This window comes from Pecten maximus, chromosome 7, assembly GCF_902652985.1.
Source record: "Pecten maximus chromosome 7, xPecMax1.1, whole genome shotgun sequence".
NCBI classification, from domain to species: domain Eukaryota; kingdom Metazoa; phylum Mollusca; class Bivalvia; order Pectinida; family Pectinidae; genus Pecten; species Pecten maximus.
Window position 1 is genome coordinate 23,677,707 of NC_047021.1, and position 20,833 is coordinate 23,698,539.

Genomic DNA, 20,833 nt, shown 5'->3' on the forward strand with positions numbered 1-20,833 from the left:
ATTTTAGCCTTGTTTTAAAACGCAACTGTTGGATTCCTGTGAGGTGCTGTTTTATCATCAAAAATATCAGCCCTACCTCTGTAACTGACGAACCTCACTAGGATTTCTCTTCTTTATTTATTTAATTATCTTTTCTTTATTTATTTAATTCTCTTTTCAAAAATATTATATTATGAAGTGTGCAGCATCAACGTATATAGTGTACCAATCAGGAGGACAAATTATAAGACACTCATCTATTTCCAAAGATTTGCTTTTAGATTCGTCACAAGTACAAATGTAACAGAAAGTACTAGCGTTTTAATTTTGAATTATCTCCCTTTGATTATAAGTGTAATGTATACGGTACATAATACTTTGATCTCCCGCATAAACAACCTGGGGTTTTATTTGTTGAACGACCTCATCACATAATAGTTTAAACTTATAAAAAATAAATGTTATTAAATCACCGTCTGATATCATTAAGTGTGTTGTCATTTAACGCTTATTGGTGTTTTCATTTAACGCTGTTTGTTGTCAATTAGCGCTTCTTGGTGTATTGTCAATTAGCGCTAATTGGTATGTTGTCATTTAGCGCGAATCGGTTTGTTATCAAAAAGCGCTAATGATAATGTACCGGTGTAAGCTTGTTTTTGTCAGCTTATTAATTACACAATGTAGGATTGTATCAATTAGTGTTATCAGAGACGTATACATGTATACCTGATATACAAGTCTCCGGTGTTATCAATAAGTGCAAAACGATACTGATGTTGTACTGTATCATTAATTGTGTGTGCTATACAATCGATTATTTCCAATAAACTTTGTGTATTCTGTGATAATGTGTTATTTCCATGGCCTGTCTTACCGATGTGTACTGTATAAGTGTCGATAATCCTGATTTATTGTGATGTTCGTATGTTTCCTCTGTCTGACTTGATTTAACATTAAGAGATATTATGGTGTAAAGTATCCGGTGAAGTGCTGGTGCTGCTGACGTAACATTTAATTTGTACCGTACATTGTACAGTAAAGCAGACATGCCGCGTGACCTACATATCTTACCTGTTCATAATTATGGTTAGCGTTTCGTCACGGCTGAGAGCGGAACCAATCCATTATTTAGTCCGCCAGTAGTGAGATCAGTTTACCTGTGTGTTTCGGAACACCGTCGCTAGATGGCGCTTCCCTGTGGTAGGCAACCACGGACGCTCTGGCCCTGAGCCAATCTGCCTGGGACGGATTACCTTCCAGTAATGGCGGTATGGAACTGGACAATCGTTTGACTGGGGAGTAAGTGAAAGCTGGTGGTGTACATATTTACACCACATTGCGTGTAAACGGGCTAAACATGGGGACTGACCGTTAGTGGACCTACATGCACACACGGTATAGAGGAATTACACGTACCCACAGGTCGATTGGATCTTATTGACATTTAATGCTTCAGGGATATATATATATAAATATCAAGATGTCGGACGTCCAACCTCTGATTGCCCTGCTGGAGATTATGCTCAATCTCTCCAACCACCGGAAAACAACAGTAAAACCAGGTGGTCACCCAGACAACATATTCGTCGACCTAACGGAAGAGGAGAAAGAGGAATTCGAATGTTCCATCTGGTAGGTTAACTTGAACTAATAGGAGTTTAAAAAGTTTAAATGGACATATGTATGTACAAAAATATACATTACAAACATGCGGGAGTACACGTAAAATACGATTCATATAGACCTCGGGAAGGGTGAAGTTTGTGTTATCTATATAGATCCCGATATAAATATGAATATTCAGTGTGATCTATATAGACCCTGGGGTCTGGATGAACTTTGTGTTATCTATATAGACCCTGGGGTCTGGGTGAACTTTGTGTTATCTAAATAGACCACGTTTGTGTTATCTATATTGATCCCGGGGTATGAAGGAACTTTATGTTATCTCTATAGACCCTGGGGTCTGGGTGAACATTGTGTTATCTAAATAGACCCCGGGGTCTGGGTGAACTTTATGTTATCTAAATAGACCCCGGGGTCTGGGTGAACTTTGTTATCTAAATAGACCCCGGGCCCGGGGTAAGGATGAAGTTTGTGTTATCTATATAGAGCCCGGGGTCTGGGTGAACTTTGTGTTATCTAAATAGACCCCGGGGTATGGGTGAACTTTGTGTTATCTAAATAGACCCCGGGGTAAGGATGAAGTTTGTGTTATCTATATAGACCCCGGGGTATAGATGAAGTTTGTGTTATCTATATAGACCCCGGGGTCTGGGTGAACTTTGTGTTATCTAAATAGACCCCGGGGTAAGGATGAACTTTGTGTTATCTATATAGACCTCGGGGTAAGGGTAAACTTTTTGTTATCTATATAGACCCCGGGGTAAGGATGAACTTTGTGTTATCTAAATAGACCCCGGGGTATGGATGAACTTTGTGTTATCTATATAGACCTCGGGGTAAGGGTAAACTTTTTGTTATCTATATAGACCCCGGGGTAAGGATGAACTTTGTGTTATCTATAGACCCCGGGGTAAGGATGAAGTTTGTGTTATCTAAATAGACCCCGGGGTATGGATGAACTTTGTGTTATCTATATAGACCTCGGGGTAAGGGTAAACTTTTTGTTATCTATATAGACCCCGGGGTAAGGATGAACTTTGTGTTATCTATAGACCCCGAGGTAAGGGTGAACTTTATGTTATCTATATAGACCCCGGGGTAAGGCTGAACTTTATGTTATCTATATAGACCCCGAGGTAAGGCTGAACATTGTTGTCTATATAGACCCCGGGGTAAGGGTGAACTTTGTGTTATCTATAGACCCCGGGGTAAGGGTGAACTTTATGTTATCTATATAGACCCTGGGGTATGGGTGAACTTTATGTGATCTATATAGACCCCGGGGTAAGGATGAACTTTATGTTATCTATATTGACCCCGGGGTAAGGATGAACTTTGTGTTATCTATAGACCACGAGGTAAGGGTGAACTTTTTGTTATCTATATAGACCCCGGGGTAAGGTTGAACATTGTTGTCTATATAGACCCCGGGGTAAGGGTGAACTTTATGTTATCTATATAGACCCTGGGGTATGGGTGAACTTTGTGTTATCTTATATAGACCCCGTGGTGATGATTAATTATGTGTGATCTAATAGACACCACCCCGGGAATGATGAACTATGTGAGATCTATATGTATATAGACCCAGTGGTTAGTGTGAGCTGTGTCACCTGTGTTTGATCTACATGTAGACGCCGGGGTAAGAATGAACAATATGTGATCTATATTAACCACGGGGTAAGGATGAACATTGTATGATCTGCATAGACCCCGGGTGAGGATGAATTGTGTGTGATCTACAGAGACCCGGGGTAAAGGTGATCGGTGTGTGATCTATAGAGACCCGGGGTAAAGGTGATCGGTGTGTGATCTGTAATACTCTTGGGTAAAGGTGATCAGTGTGTGATCTGTAATACTCCGGGGTAAAGGTGATCGGTGTGTGATCTGTAATACTCTTGGGTAAAGGTGATCAGTGTGTGATCTGTAATACCCCGGGGTAAAGGTGATCTGTGTGTGATCTGTAATACTCCGGGGTAAAGGTGATCAGTGTGTGATCTGTAATACCCCGGGGTAAAGGTGATCTGTGTGTGATCTGTAATACTCTGGGGTAAAGGTGATCGGTGTGTGATCTGTAATACCCCGGGGTAAAGGTGATCTGTGTGTGATCTGTGTGTGATCTGTAATACTCCAGGGTAAAGGTGATCGGTGTGTGATCTGTAATTCTCCGGGGTAAAGGTGATTTGTGTGTGATCTGTAATACTCCGGGGTAAAGGTGATCTGTGTGTGATCTGTAATTCTCCGGGGTAAAGGTGATCGGTGTGTGATCTGTAATTCTCCGGGGTAAAGGTGATCTGTGTGTGATCTGTAATTCTCCGGGGTAAAGGTGATCGGTGTGTGATCTGTAATACTCCAGGGTAAAGGTGATCGGTGTGTGATCTGTAATACTCCAGGGTAAAGGTGATCGGTGTGTGATCTGTAATACTCCGGGGTAAAGGTGATCTGTGTGTGATCTGTAATACTCCAGGGTAAAGGTGATCGGTGTGTGATCTGTAATTCTCCGGGGTAAAGATGATCGGTGTGTGATCTGTAATACTCCGGGGTAAAGGTGATCGGTGTGTGATCTGTAATTATCCGGGGTAAAGGTGATCTGTGTGTGATCTGTGATACTCCGGGGTAAAGGTGATCGGTGTGTGATCTGTAATACTCCGGGGTAAAGGTGATCGGTGTGTGATCTGTAATACTCCGGGGTAAAGGTGATCGGTGTGTGATCTGTAATACCCCGGGGTAAAGGTGATCGGTGTGTGATCTGTAATACTCCGGGGTAAAGGTGATCGGTGTGTGATCTGTAATACTCCGGGGTAAAGGTGATCGGTGTGTGATCTGTAATACTCCGGGGTAAAGGTGATCGGTGTGTGATCTGTGTGTGATCTGTAATACTCCGGGGTAAAGGTGATCTGTGTGTGATCTGTAATTCTCCGGGGTAAAGGTGATCGGTGTGTGATCTGTAATTCTCCGGGGTAAAGGTGATCTGTGTGTGATCTGTAATTCTCCGGGGTAAAGGTGATCGGTGTGTGATCTGTAATACTCCAGGGTAAAGGTGATCGGTGTGTGATCTGTAATACTCCAGGGTAAAGGTGATCGGTGTGTGATCTGTAATACTCCGGGGTAAAGGTGATCTGTGTGTGATCTGTAATACTCCAGGGTAAAGGTGATCGGTGTGTGATCTGTAATTCTCCGGGGTAAAGATGATCGGTGTGTGATCTGTAATACTCCGGGGTAAAGGTGATCGGTGTGTGATCTGTAATACCCCGGGGTAAAGGTGATCTGTGTGTGATCTGTGATACTCCGGGGTAAAGGTGATCGGTGTGTGATCTGTAATACTCCGGGGTAAAGGTGATCGGTGTGGGATCTGTAATACTCCGGGGTAAAGGTGATCGGTGTGTGATCTGTAATACCCCGGGGTAAAGGTGATCGGTGTGTGATCTGTAATACTCCGGGGTAAAGGTGATCGGTGTGTCTGTATACTCCGGGTAAAGTGATCGGTGTGTGATCTGTAATACTCTGGGTAAAGGTGATCGGTGTGTGATCTGTAATACTCCGGGGTAAAGGTGATCGGTGTGTGATCTGTGTGTGATCTGTAATACTCCGGGGTAAAGGTGATCGGTGTGTGATCTGTAATACTCCGGGGTAAAGGTGATCGGTGTGTGATCTGTAATACCCCGGGGTAAAGGTGATCGGTGTGTGATCTGTAATACTCCGGGGTAAAGGTGATCGGTGTGTGATCTGTAATACTCTGGGTAAAGGTGATCGGTGTGTGATCTGTAATACCCCGGGGTAAAGGTGATCGGTGTGTGATCTGTGATACTCCGGGGTAAAGGTGATCTGTGTGTGATCTGTAATACTCCGGGGTAAAGGTGATCGGTGTGTGATCTGTAATACTCTGGGGTAAAGGTGATCGGTGTGTGATCTGTAATACCCCGGGGTAAAGGTGATCGTCGTGGGATCTGTAATACTCTGGGGTAAAGGCGATCAGTGTGTGATCTATAGAGACCCGGGGTAAAGGTGATCGGTGTGTGATCTGTAATACTCCGGGGTAAATATGAACTATATATGATCAATACAGACCCCAAGGAAAGATCGTGTGGTCAATATAGACCCCGGGATAAGGATGAACTGTGTGATCTATTTACACCCCGGGGAAGGGGAACTTTGTGTGATCTATTTAGACCCCGGGGAAGGGGAACTTTGTGTGATCTATTTAGACCCCGGGGAAGTGGGAACTTTGTGTGATCTATTTAGACCCCGGGGAAGGGGAACTTTGTGTGATCTATTTTGACCCCGGGGAAAGGGGGCTTTGTGTGATCTATTTTGACCCCGGGGAAAGGTGGGGGGGGGGGGGGGGGGACCCCTGAGTAAGGGTAAACTATGTAATCTATATAGACCCCTGAGTAAGGGTAGACTATGTGATCTATATAGACCCCTGAGTAAGGGTAGACTATGTGATCTATATAGACCCCTGAGTAAGGGTAAACTATGTAATCTATATAGACCCCTGAGTAAGGGTAGACTATGTGATCTATATAGACCCCTGAGTAAGGGTAGACTATGTAATCTATATAGACCCCTGAGTAAGGGTAAACATTGTAATCTATATAGACCCCTGAGTAAGGGTAAACATTGTAATCTATATAGACCCCTGAGTAAGGGTAGACTATGTGATCTATATAGACCCCTGAGTAAGGGTAAACTATGTGATCTATATAGACCCCTGAGTAAGGGTAGACTATGTGATCTATATAGACCCCTGAGTAAGGGTAGACTATGTGATCTATATAGACCCATGAGTAAGGGTAAACTATGTGATCTATATAGACCCCTGAGTAAGGGTAAACTATGTGATCTATATAGACCCCTGTGTAAGGGTAAACTATGTGATCTATATAGACCCCTGAGTAAGGGTAAACTATGTGATCTATATAGACCCCTGGGTAAGGGTAAACTATGTGATCTATATAGACCCCTGAGTAAGGGTAAACTATGTGATCTATATAGACCCCGGGGTAAGGGTAAACTATGTGATCTATATAGACCTCTGAGTAAGGGTAGACTATGTGATCTATATAGACCCCGGGGTAAGGGTAAACTATGTGATCTATATAGACCCCGGGGTAAGGTTTAACTCTGTGTGATCTATATAGACCCCTGAGTAAGGGTAGACTATGTGATCTATATAGACCCCTGAGTAAGGGTAAACTATGTGATCTATATAGACCCCTGAGTAAGGGTAAACTATGTGATCTATATAGACCCCTGAGTAAGGGTAAACTATGTGATCTATATAGACCCCTGAGTAAGGGTAAACTATGTGATCTATATAGACCCCTGGGTAAGGGTAAACTATGTGATCTATATAGACCTCTGAGTAAGGGTAAACATTGTGATCTATATAGACCCCGGGGTAAGGGTAAACTATGTGATCTATATAGACCCCTGAGTAAGGGTAAACATTGTGATCTATATAGACCCCTGAGTAAGGGTAAACTATGTGATCTATATAGACCCCTGAGTAAGGGTAAACTATGTAATCTATATAGACCCCTGAGTAAGGGTAAACTATGTAATCTATATAGACCCCTGAGTAAGGGTAAACTATGTAATCTATATAGACCCCGGGGTAAGGGTAGACTATGTAATCTATATAGACCCCTGGGTAAGGTTTAACTCTGTGTGATCTATATAGACCCCTGAGTAAGGGTAGACTATGTGATCTATATAGACCCCTGAGTAAGGATAAACTATGTGATCTATATAGACCCCTGGGTAAGGGTAAACTATGTGATCTATATAGACCCCTGAGTAAGGATAAACTATGTAATCTATATAGACCCCTGAGTAAGGGTAGACTATGTGATCTATATAGACCCCGGGGTAAGGGTAAACTATGTGATCTATATAGACCCCTGAGTAAGGGTAAACTATGTGATCTATATAGACCCCTGAGTAAGGATAAACTATGTAATCTATATAGACCCCTGAGTAAGGGTAGACTATGTGATCTATATAGACCCCGGGGTAAGGGTAAACTATGTGATCTATATAGACCCCTGAGTAAGGGTAAACTATGTGATCTATATAGACCCCTGAGTAAGGGTAAATTATGTGATCTATATAGACCCCTGGGTAAGGGTAAACTATGTGATCTATATAGACCCCCTTAATTACGTTTGTGTAACAGAAATTTGTAAAGATCCCCGAGTGACTGTGAAGATTTGCTTTATATATATCTGTATAGTGTTTCACATGAATCAAAGTTTACACCAATCATCATCATGAGACGGTCTAAAGACTAAACAGTTCTCTTATATCGATTCGTTCTGAAACACGTAAACCGCCGTCCTGTATAGGTGACACCAACAACACATTAATTATTACGGAGCTGTAGGTGTAGTGTAGTCCACGACCATCTAGTGCATTTAATCTGACGCTGATCAAGGACTCGTAGCCGGTTCAATATTGCATAGAACAACTTTATAATGGCAGTTTTTGTTTAGCACTGATAGCATTTATGAAGTAATTTACACTCCTTTTTATCTGGTGTGCTTAGATGACATCTACGTGTTAAAATCAATCGAAACTCCCATATACTGAGTTATGATATAAACAAACAGTACTAACACGTCACTCTACAATGGGCATGTATAATGTAAGATACAGTTAGCGAGTAAGCTGTAATACATAGGGGTACTAGATACAGTTAGCGAGTAAGCTGTTATACAAAGGGGTACTAGATACAGTTAGCGAGTAAGCTGTTATACAAAGGGGTACTAGATACAGTTAGCGAGTAAGCTGTAATACATACGGGTACTAGATACAGTTAGCGAGTAAGCTGTTATACATAGGGGTACTAAATACAGTTAGCGAGTAAGCTGTAATACATAGGGGTACTAGATACAGTTAGCGAGTAAGCTGTTATAGATAGGGGTACTAGATACAGTTAGCGAGTAAGCTGTTATACATAGGGGTACTAGATACAGTTAGCGAGTAAGCTGTTATACAAAGGGTACTAGATACAGTTAGCAAGTAATAGATACAGTTAGCGAGTAAGCTGTTATACAAAGGGTACTAGATACAGTTAGCGAGTAAGATGTTATACATAGGGGTACTAGATACAGTTAGTGAGTAAGCTGTAATACATAGGGGTACTAGATACAGTTAGCGAGTAAGCTGTTATACATGCGGGGTACTAGATACAGTTAGCTAGTAAGCTGTTATACATACGGGGTACTAGTTACAGTTAGTGAGTAAGCTGTAATACATAGGGGTACTAGATACAGTTAGCGAGTAAGATGTTTTACGTTAGGGTAGGTATGCACAGTACCGACGATATAATTTCAGTGCATATCATTGAATTTAAGCTTACATGTATCAGCCTAAAGTCAAGTCGTTTACTATATCCAACATTCAATACACAACCCCGAGTGTGTATAACGAATTCAGCGTGGTGTAGATATAAATATATCGATTACTAATACACAGGGTCATTAACGGGCAGATAAATAGCAGGTACCGTGTGTAGTTTTGTTTACATACCGAAGTCTTATCTTTGTTACAAAACGCAACTTACGCCTAATGCACCACCTCTAAACGTTCACCTACACTAGATAAGTCAGGCCTACATATAAATAAGCCAGGCCTTTATCTAAATAAGTCAGACGTACCACTAAATAAGTCAGACCTACCGCTGAATAAGTCACACGTACCACTAGATAAGTCAGACCTACCGCTGAATAAGTCACACGTACCACTAGATAAGTCATGCCCACCACTAAATAAGTCAGGACTACCACTAAATAAGGCAAACCTATAACGTAATAAGTCATGCCCACCACTTAATAAGTCAAACCTACCACGATATAATCCAGACATACCACTAAATAAGCAAGACCTACCACTAAATAAGTTAGGACTACCACTAAATAAGTCTGGACTACCACTAAATAAGTCAGGACTACCACTAAATAAGTCAGGACTACCACTAAATAGCCAGGACTACCACTAAATAAGCCAGGACTACCACTAAATAAGCCAGGTCTACCACTAAATAAGCCAGGACTACCACTAAATAAGCCAGGACTACCACTAAATAAGCCAGGACTACCACTAGATAAGCCAGGACTACCACTAAATAAGTCAGGACTACCACTAAATAAGCCAGGACTACCACTAAATAAGTCAGGACTACCACTAAATAAGCCAGGACTACCACTAAATAAACCAAGACTTCCACTAAATAAGTCAGGACTACCATTAAATAAGCCAGGACTACCACTAAATAAGTCAGGACTACCACTAAATAAGCCAGGACTACCTCTAAATAAGCCAGGACTACCACTAAATAAGCCAGGACTACCACTAAATAAGTCAGGACTACCACTAAATAAGTCAGGACTACCACTAAATAAGTCAGGACTACCACTAAATAAGCCAGGACTACCAGAATATAAGCCAGGACTACCACTAAATAAGTCAGGACTACCACTAAATAAGTCAGGACTACCATCAAATAAGGCAGGACTACCACTAAATAAGCCAGGACTACCATTAAATAAGCCAGGACTACCACAAAATAAGCCAGGACTACCACTAAATAAGTCAGTACTACCACTAAATAAGTCAGGACTACCACTAAATAAGTCAGGACTACCACTAAATAAGTCAGGACTACCACTAAGTAAGCCAGGACTACCACTAAATAAGTCAGGACTACCACTAAATAAGCCAGGACTACCACTAAATAAGGCAGGACTACCACTAAATAAGCCAGGACTACCACTAAATAAGTCAGGACTACCACTAAATAAGTCAGTACTACCACTTAATAAGTCAGGACTACCACTAAATCAGCCAGGACTACCACTAAATAGCCAGGACTACCACTAAATAGCCAGGACTACCACTAAATAAGCCAGGACTACCACTAAATAAGTCAGGACTACCACTAAATAAGCCAGGACTACCACTAAATAAGTCAGGACTACCACTAAATAAGCCAGGACTACCACTAAATAAGCCATGACTACCACTAAATAAGTCAGGACTACCACTAAATAAGCCAGGACTACCACTAAATAAGTCAGGACTACCACTAAATAAGTCAGGACTACCACTAAATAAGTCAGGACTACCACTGAATAAGCCAGGACTACCTTTAGATAAGCCAGGACTACCACTAAATAGCAAGGACTACCACTAAATAAGTCAGGACTACCACTAAATAAGTCAGGACTACCACTAAATAAGTCAGGACTACCACTAAATAAGCCAGGACTACCACTAAATAAGTCAGGACTACCACAAAATAAGCCAGAACTACCAATAAATAAGTCAGGACTACCACTAAATAAGTCAGGACTACCACTAAATAAGCCAGGACTACCACTAAATAAGTCAGGACTACCACTAAAAAAGCCAGGACTACCACTAAATAAGTCAGGACTACCACTAAATAAGTCAGGACTACCACTAAATAGCCAGGACTACCCCTAAATAAGTCAGGACTACCACAAAATAAGCCAGGACTACCACTAAATAAGCCAGGACTACCACTAAATAAGCCAGGACTACCACTAAATAAGTCAGGACTACCACTAAATAAGTCAGGACTACCACTAAATAAGTCAGAACTACCACTAAATAGCCAGCACTACCACTAAATTAGTCAGGACTACCACTAAATAAGCCAGGACTACCACTAAATAAGTCAGGACTACCACTAAATAAGCCAGGACTACCACTGAATAAGCCAGGACTACCACTAAATACTCGAAGTAGGATAAGTGCGTCTAATACTTAACAAAATCAGAGCTCTATAGAAGTAACCGATTAAAAGTTTCCTTTCTGACAGTGTATTTCTTTTTTATTATTATTTTCAGTTACCAAGTGCTGAAGGATCCGCGGATGTGTATTAACAACCACAAATACTGCTACCCGTGTATATTTGTATGGACAACAAGCGGCTACGCAGAAAACCACAGCAAGTGTCCGGTATGTCGTGTGCGCATGCCGGATTCTTACATCAGATGTAGGGAACTTGCTGAGAGAATAGGGTCCAAGACCGTTAAGTGTCTGGTTAAAAGCTGCAAATGGAAAGGTCCTCTGAAGAATTTAGGGATACACCAACATACAACGTATACAGAAACGGGTCTGCCGTACCGACCAAGCAACAGGGAAGCTCAAATGTTCCGTGAAAATGACCTTCCACAATTGGTAGACGCTGCACCCTCAACCACGGACAATTATAATATCAGAGACGATAACGAAACAACGTCATCCAACGGTCGTCTGTTAATACGGCCGACAGCGGAAACGAACAATGTAACATCTACCTCACAAGGTCGTCTGCTGTCAAGATCGACAGAACAGCGGGCGCCATCTGGTGTAGGTCACACGCGCTCTATAGCACGCCGAAATGTAAGAGTGGCAACTAACTCTGATAATCCTACAAGTTCTTTGTCCACTCCAAGAACTCCAGCATCCTCCCTCTGCTCCGCGTCCATCCGGGTCCCAAACCCGTCGTCTACCAACCCTGCCGAACATTGTCGGCCATGCTCAGTCTTCTTCCAGACAACCAACCGCTACCACCAGAAGCAATGCCACTTCTTCCTCCAGAAACACTACCTCGTCAACCAGAAATTCCAACTCTGACACCCGACCCCAGGGTTCCACGAATGCTAGCCGACTACGGGCTAGGAATAGAGAAGAACAAGACAATCCTAACAATAGAAATATTCGCGAACGCCTCCGAGAAAGTAGGAACAGATTAGACTCTCTCATGACCACGTTTTCGTCTGAGTTAGACAGAGGGCGCAATGATATCGCCGCCTTCCAAGACCAACGAGAGCGCAGGCGCCAGGAACAGTTAGACGAAGTACGTGACCTGGGAAGGAGGTTGGGTCAGGTCGCCACTGAGTTGCGGCAGTTGCTGGACCACAGGCGACAACTCCGGGACGACATAGAGGAGACCATTAGCGAACTATAAATCCTCCCCAGGAATAACAACACTCGAGGTGACGACTTATAAAGCCGGTGATAATGCTGTATACATATCTTACTTGGTCATCGTTTACAATAAAAACACAAATGTTGTGTCCACAACAGTAAGTGTGAGTGTCAGGAGATCTAGAATTTTGTCGTCATAGGACCTACAAAATGGACTCGATATCTCTACTTTTGTGATATATATGCCGGTGTTTCCACTGGCATCCGTCAATACGGATCCATTCTCAGAACCAGATTGACACACACTGTGATGTTGGAGCTACTAACGATGTTTGGTATAGTAACAAAATGATATGTTTTCCGACAAAGAAGAATTTTGTCTTGATTTAGTGTCAGTGTATTGTATTCACATGTTCATTTGTCTTGTGTAGACGTCGCTAATGAGGAGTAAGAGTGTAGCGTGGATGAATCGTCAGAAATATTGTGTAGATTGAGAGTACAGTCATTATCATATGAGTCTTGAGAGTGAAGTATATGTTTTATAAGATGTATTGTCAGACGTTTTCTGGATTAATTTAACACTCGGCGAATGAAGATATACATTACTTAAAGATGATACATCAAACAACCCATTAACAAGCTGTTGAATTTTAAATCCTTAAACTGAATAACAATACTTCCGGAGGACGGCTTCTTGGTGGGAGAGATTTATTGGTTCGAAAGAAAGTCCTTGTTTTTTCCGAGGGTTCGAGAGAAATGTCAGCAGAAAACTCCTTGTTGTCTTGAGGATTAGAGAGATCGGGTCTTTTTTTGTTCGAGAACTCGTTGGTACTAGTGTTAGAGAGAAAGATCCGGTCGGTTCGTGAGCTGAAAAGAATTGTTGATTTGAAAGAAAGGACTTGAGGACGTGTAATATAAATTCTACAATGTGTAAAAAGATATCTTAAAACATGGAACGAATTTGTTTTGACAAAACATGTTTGAAACGGTCCGGGGTATAATTAAGGGAAATCCGTCTGGCAAATTAGTCAATTAATGTGTTTTCTCGTGAGGTACTGTCCCTTTTACCTTTGCTGGACAAGGTAGATGGAAAAATCTTTCTTTTTTTTGTTTTGTTCAGATAACCTTATATTATGCAGACTGATATTTAAGTGATAGTTCATAAAGACTAGTATTTCCCTGTACATTTATGTTTGAATTGAGTCCATTGTGATGAACGTTTGTAACTGTATACTGCTGATATAAGACCAGATTTCCTCCATATTACCTTTACTCTATCATCGCGAATTTGGTTATACTGTGGGGTGCTTACTGGAGCAATTTTAAGGTATTTCCAAGACATCGGTCATTTGAGGGAGTTCATTGAAGACTTTGCCCCAGACTAAGTTGGGGCAGTTGTGATAATCTGTATTATTTTGAACATCTTATAATCAAACTCAATATGACATCATACCATTCACCAGAAATTCGGAAGTTACGGATTGTTCATGTCCTTTATACACGATCGTTTCGTTCACTTTCTCTATGTGTAGGGAAAGTGAGCGTAACCCCCTGAGTATCGAGGATTTTATAAAACTGCTACCATCCGAGGAAATAGTGAAACTCGCGACATAAAGTTGTACTCTGACAAGTGGCCAGTAGAAATACCTTAATCAAATGCCTGGTTTTGTTTTCCTTTTTATTGTTGTTTTTGTTTGAAGTTCTGTAAACTGTGCTAGGGCTGAAGCCCATCAAACTGTTGCATAGTTAAGATTAATTCTTGTTTTTTTTTATTGATCAACCTGTGATAAAAAAGCCTGTTATGTATTATAGTCCTCACCTTGAAGGTCAAGCACGTGTAAAACATGTCCCGTTAAACGTAAAAAACACACCTCGTGACATGTATAATAAACGTCCCTTTTCACGTGTAATACACGTCATTACAAGTGTAAACACTCCTCGATACACGGGTAATATACATCCCTTTACGTGTGAAATATGTATGTCATCACACCTATATACAAGTGTATACATGTACATGTAAGCGAAGTACGCGATAGCCATGTGTAAATGTAATAATCATTGCACGTTTATATGAAGTGGCCACGTGTATAATTATCGTTACACGTGCTTGTGAAGTGACCGATTACCACGTGTTCACGTAATTGGCAATACACATGTATGTTGATAGGGCGATTACCACTTGTACATGTAATTGTCATTACACGTGTATGAAGAGTTCGATGATCACGTGTACATGTAATTGTCATTACACGTGTATGAAGAGTTCGATGATCACGTGTACATTTAAATGTCATTATACGTGTATGAAGAGTTCGATGATCACGTGTACATGTAATTGTAATTACACGTGTATGAAGAGTTCGATGATCACGTGTACATTTAATTGTCATTATACGTGTATGAAGAGTTCGATGGCCACGTGTACATGTAATTATCATTACACGTGTAGGAAGAGTTCGATGATCACGTGTACATGTAATTGTCATTACACGTGTATGGGAGCACGGTAAAAACGTGCACATGCAATTACTACCTTCGGTGGGAGGAGCTAAATGTACTTGTTAAACATCCTACCTGTATACAGGAATGGAATAACCGAGTACTCCTGTAATTACATGTTTAATTATAATTATATAAATAGTAATAAATAAACCTTGATTAGCATGAAATGACTTTATTTTTTCCAACTTTTGTTATATTGAACTTGAAATTAAAAGTTTTTGTTACTTTTAGAGATGTCATAGTTTGTTCTTTCTTTTACCATTAATCTCTTAATGAGTGTCTGTCTGAGTGTTTGAGTTATGATTGTCTGAGTTATGAATGTCTGTCTGAGTTACGATTGTCTGTCTGAGTTATGATTGTCTGTCTGAGTTATGATTGTCTGTCCGAGTTATGATTGTCTGTCCGAGTTATGATTGTCTGTCTGAGTTACGATTGTCTGTCTGAGTTATGATTGTCTGTCCGAGTTATGATATCTGTCTGAGTTATGATTGTCTGTCTGAGTTATGATTGTCTGTCCGAGTTATGATTGTCTGAGTTATGATTATCTGTATGAGTTATGATTGTCTGTCTGAGTTATGATTGTCTGTCTGAGTTATGATTATCTGTCTGAGTTATGATTATCTGTCTGAGTTATTATTGTCTGTCTGAGTTATGATTGTCTGAGTTATGATTGTCTGTCTGAGTTATGATTGTCTGTCCGAGTTATGATTGTCTGTCTGAGTTATGATTGTCTGTCTGAGTTATGATTGTCTGTCTGAGTTATGATTGTCTGTCCGAGTTATGATTGTCTGTCCGAGTTATGATTGTCTGTCTTGAGTTATGATTGTCTGTCTGAGTTATGATTGTCTGTCTGAGTTATGATTGTCTGTCTGAGTTATGATTGTCTGTCCGAGTTATGATTGTCTGTCTGAGTTATGATTGTCTGTCTGAGTTATAATTATCTGTCTGAGTTATGATTGTCTGCCGGAGTTGTGATTATCTGTCTGAGTTATGATTGTCTGTCCGAGTTATGATTGTCTGTCTGAGTTATGATCGTCTGTCCGAGTTATGATTATCTGTCTGAGTTATGATTGTCTGTCCGAGTTATGATTGTCTGTCTGAGTTATGATTATCTGTCTGAGTTATGTTTGTCTGCCGGAGTTATGGTCGTCTGTCCGAGTTATGATTGTCTGTCTGAGTCATGATTGTCTGTCTGAGTTATGATTGTCTGTCTGAGTTATGATTGTCTGCCGGAGTTATGATTGTCTGTCCGAGTTATGATTGTCTGTCTGAGTTATGATTGTCTGCCGGAGTTAATCAAAGTTGCTTATTTAGTTTTACTAGCTTTTGATGCCTTGTGATTTAAAGGAACTTTACTCATGTGACCTTGAATAGGTCTCAATGTCATTTGTTTCACAAACTTTGTCGGGTGCCATTCAAGGAATCTACATTGTACCAGGAGATATTGGACCTTCAGGTTAATAAGAATAAGTCGGACCACTCTGACCTTGAACATTGTCCAATGCCTTTTCATTCCCAAACTTCGTCGGGAATCATTTAAGGAACCTACAAGTTAAATACATGTATCTTGGTGCAATGCCCTGTAGTAAATCAAAAGAGGGCGTTTAAGAGTTTTAGCAAATTCGCCCATTATTAAGCACAAAATTTAATATCCAGTGCCCCTTCAGTTCCGGATTCCAGGATGACTATATTTTGGCGTTTTTATTCCATATTGGCCTGGGGTGTTCTAACAAATTTAGCTTGTCCAAACTGGCCACAGATATCTTGTTGTTTATAATAGTTTTAAAATTCATTAAAACGAGTTCTTAAAAAGATGAAGACCAGCTAGGAATTTAAGGTAATTTCGATTCGCAGATTTTGTCAGTAGTCATCAAACGAACCCAACAGTCAAATATCCGGATTCCAGGTCTTTTGTTAGGTCGCCTGGTCCGAACGGTTGTTAAAACATTCAACCATCTGCTTATTAACCAAAAGGCCTTTATAATCATTGTATTTGAATGATAGATTTCAGGGATGGAAGCCCACGCTTTTGAAAAGAAAAGAAAATAATCAACAGGTCCATTGGTTATGACATTGGGCCTGACGCTTGCTGGAAAGAAGGGCTATCAGCTTTCTTTTTAATGAACGACCTTGACTTACAATGTACTTTCGTGGTCACAAGGGGTCAAATATGTTAAAAATTATAAACAACTTCCGCTATTTCTGCATGAACCAAGATGCACATGTTCATAATATTGGGCAAGTAACATTCTGAGATGAAGGGCCACGAAGTTGGTTTAAATGAACGACCTTGGCCTTCTTTCAAGGTCACAGGGGCCAATGGTGTTGTAACAACTTCTCAATAACCAATATGCCCAGGGTCATGATATAGTAGGCGCTCGTACTCTGTGATGAAGGGACGTTTGATCAAGTGGACGACATTGTCCTACTTTCATGGTCACACGGATTAAATGTGTTAGAATCTATAAAAGACTTGTCAATATCTAAGAGGGTCATGTTCAGTAGTATTTTGATATGAAGGGATACCAAGTTTGTTCAAGTTCACAGGGGTCAAATACGTTAAATTCTCCGAATGATTTATCAATAACCAATAGCTCCAATGTCATGACATTTGGCAAGAAACGTGCTGTGGTGAAGGCTACCAAGTTTGTTCTAATGAACGACCTCGGCCTACTTTCAAGATCACGTGTTTCAAGTGTTAAATTCTTAATTCAAAAGCAAAAGAACTATCCTGGTACACATATAGACCCACAGGTCTCTTGCATTAAGAAGCCGTTAAAGGGAGACGTTGACGACAGACGCTGCACAACTGCTAAAATATACTGTAAAAAAACTTCATGTGATATCAAAACATTCCTGTGACATCATCAAATCATCATTGATGACACCACAATTTCCTTTCAAGATGACATCACAGTCATCTGTCAGATGACATATTCATCAGTGAATTTCGGTCGGCACATGAAACAAAATACATTGCATGTATAAACCATGTATACAAGAGCAGAGTTACAATTATCTATCCGCTGATGACACTACATTAGTGTACGTGTACGAGGTATAGTTAGATCTTGTTTGGGTAAGTAAAACACATGTATAAACCATGTATACAAGAGCAGAGTTACAATTATCTATCCGCTGATAACACTACATTAGTGTACGTGTACGAGGTATAGTTAGATCTTGTTTGGGTAAGTAAAACACATGTATAAACCATGTATACAAGAGCAGAGTTACAATTATCTATCCGCTGATAACACTACATTAGTGTACGTGTACGAGGTATAGTTAGATCTTGTTTGGGTAAGTAAAACACATGTATAAACCATGTATACAAGAGCAGAGTTACAATTATCTATCCGCTGATAACACTACATTAGTGTACGTGTACGAGGTATAGTTAGATCTTGTTTGGGTAAGTAAAACACATGTATAAACCATGTATACAAGAGCAGAGTTACAATTATCTATCCGCTGATAACACTACATTAGTGTACGTGTACGAGGTATAGTTAGATCTTGTTTGGGTAAGTAAAACACATGTATAAACCATGTATACAAGAGCAGAGTTACAATTATCTATCCGCTGATAACACTACATTAGTGTACGTGTACGAGGTATAGTTAGATCTTGTTTGGGTAAGTAAAACACATGTATAAACCATGTATACAAGAGCAGAGTTACAATTATCTATCCGCTGATAACACTACATTAGTGTACGTGTACGAGGTATAGTTAGATCTTGTTTGGGTAAGTAAAACACATGTATAAACCATGTATACAAGAGCAGAGTTACAATTATCTATCCGCTGATAACACTACATTAGTGTACGTGTACGAGGTATAGTTAGATCTTGTTTGGGTAAGTAAAACACATGTATAAACCATGTATACAAGAGCAGAGTTACAATTATCTATCCGCTGATAACACTACATTAGTGTACGTGTACGAGGTATAGTTAGATCTTGTTTGGGTAAGTAAAACACATGTATAAACCATGTATACAAGAGCAGAGTTACAATTATCTATCCGCTGATAACACTACATTAGTGTACGTGTACGAGGTATAGTTAGATCTTGTTTGGGTAAGTAAAACACATGTATAAACCATGTATACAAGAGCAGAGTTACAATTATCTATCCGCTGATAACACTACATTAGTGTACGTGTACGAGGTATAGTTAGATCTTGTTTGGGTAAGTAAAACACATGTATAAACCATGTATACAAGAGCAGAGTTACAATTATCTATCCGCTGATAACACTACATTAGTGTACGTGTACGAGGTATAGTTAGATCTTGTTTGGGTAAGTAAAACACATGTATAAACCATGTATACAAGAGCAGAGTTACAATTATCTATCCGCTGATAACACTACATTAGTGTACGTGTACGAGGTATAGTTAGATCTTGTTTGGGTAAGTAAAACACATGTATAAACCATGTATACAAGAGCAGAGTTACAATTATCTATCCGCTGATAACACTACATTAGTGTACGTGTACGAGGTATAGTTAGATCTTGTTTGGGTAAGTAAAACACATGTATAAACCATGTATACAAGAGCAGAGTTACAGTTATCTATCCGCTGATAACACTACATTAGTGTACGTGTACGAGGTATAGTTAGATCTTGTTTGGGTAAGTAAAACACATGTATAAAATATCAGATGCAGCGAACCATGTATTTGTGACCAAACCGGCAATTAATCACGGCGATCATGACCAGTACCTGGCTGACCACCGAAAGTAGGTCGTCTGTAGTAGACGTACATGTACAAATGTAGTAGATACAACTATTTCTCAGCTATGGGCGATTTGGTTCGAGGCTCGGTTGGACACGAGTTAAATGTCACATATCTCATAATTACACACAATTTACGATTTGATACCTATTTGCCTAGTGATTTGTTCAATGTTCATGTAGTGACGTTTGGATTTTGTATATTATACATGTATAATTAATTGTTCATTGTTTGTACGCAGAATGCGGATTTCTGATTGGTTGAGATTTTTTTTTCATATAAGCATTGATGTCATTTTTTTTTAGTTTCATCGGGGTATGAAAAACATTCTGTTTGCAAACTTCATACAGTTTGCAAACAATGTTTTTTTCATACCCCGATGAAACTAAAAAAAATTGACATCTGTGTCAGCCGAAATTCATTGATAAATGAGTCTCCGTGAGGGTCTCCGTGAGGGTCTGTACATTGGTCCATGACTAGCCCTCGTTTTATCGAGCTTGAGATAGAATTATGGTTTCGATATTATGTCGATATCCTTTTTTATTTTATTTTTTATCATATAACTCCCTCACTCACTCCCAAACCACCTCATTAAACACCGAAGCTCTTTCTGACCAGATCAAGTAAGCGAAAAATGAGATATTAAGATTTAGATTTTAATTTCAATTAACATTAATTAGTCATGACGGTTCCATATGGGACCATTAAAGGTTGTCAGATGTTGGACTTATGTGGCCTATTAGTAAAAGAAAGATCAGCAAAACAACATATTATTGAAGTAAATGTACATGTAAATATATTTCAATGTATTCTGATTTTACATATTAAAAAAGTAATGGAACATTTTTTTCTGTGTCATATATGCATGCATGCACGTCTAACAAAAGTTGAGCATAGATCTGCTTTCGATTAGAGGGGCGGTAGTTTTAAACTATTTCACTTTTTGACTGCTTTGGATTCTTTTAATTTTTGAAGTAACCATGTATAAATAGCTATTAAAACCCTGAGATACCGAAATAGTCCTTTGTTTA

The 20,833-nt window shown here is 39.9% G+C and overlaps 1 protein-coding gene across 1 annotated transcript; it reads left to right on the forward strand.

Moving 5' to 3' along the window:
- The first annotated feature begins 1,154 nt into the window (after positions 1 to 1,154).
- On the forward strand, positions 1,155 to 15,285 carry LOC117330302. Its single transcript, XM_033888493.1, is given in 3 exon segments — positions 1,155 to 1,611; positions 11,481 to 12,078; positions 12,080 to 15,285. Coding segments are annotated over 3 exon segments (1,290 nt in total). The 5' UTR covers positions 1,155 to 1,426; the 3' UTR covers positions 12,587 to 15,285.
- The last annotated feature ends 5,548 nt before the right edge of the window (positions 15,286 to 20,833 follow it).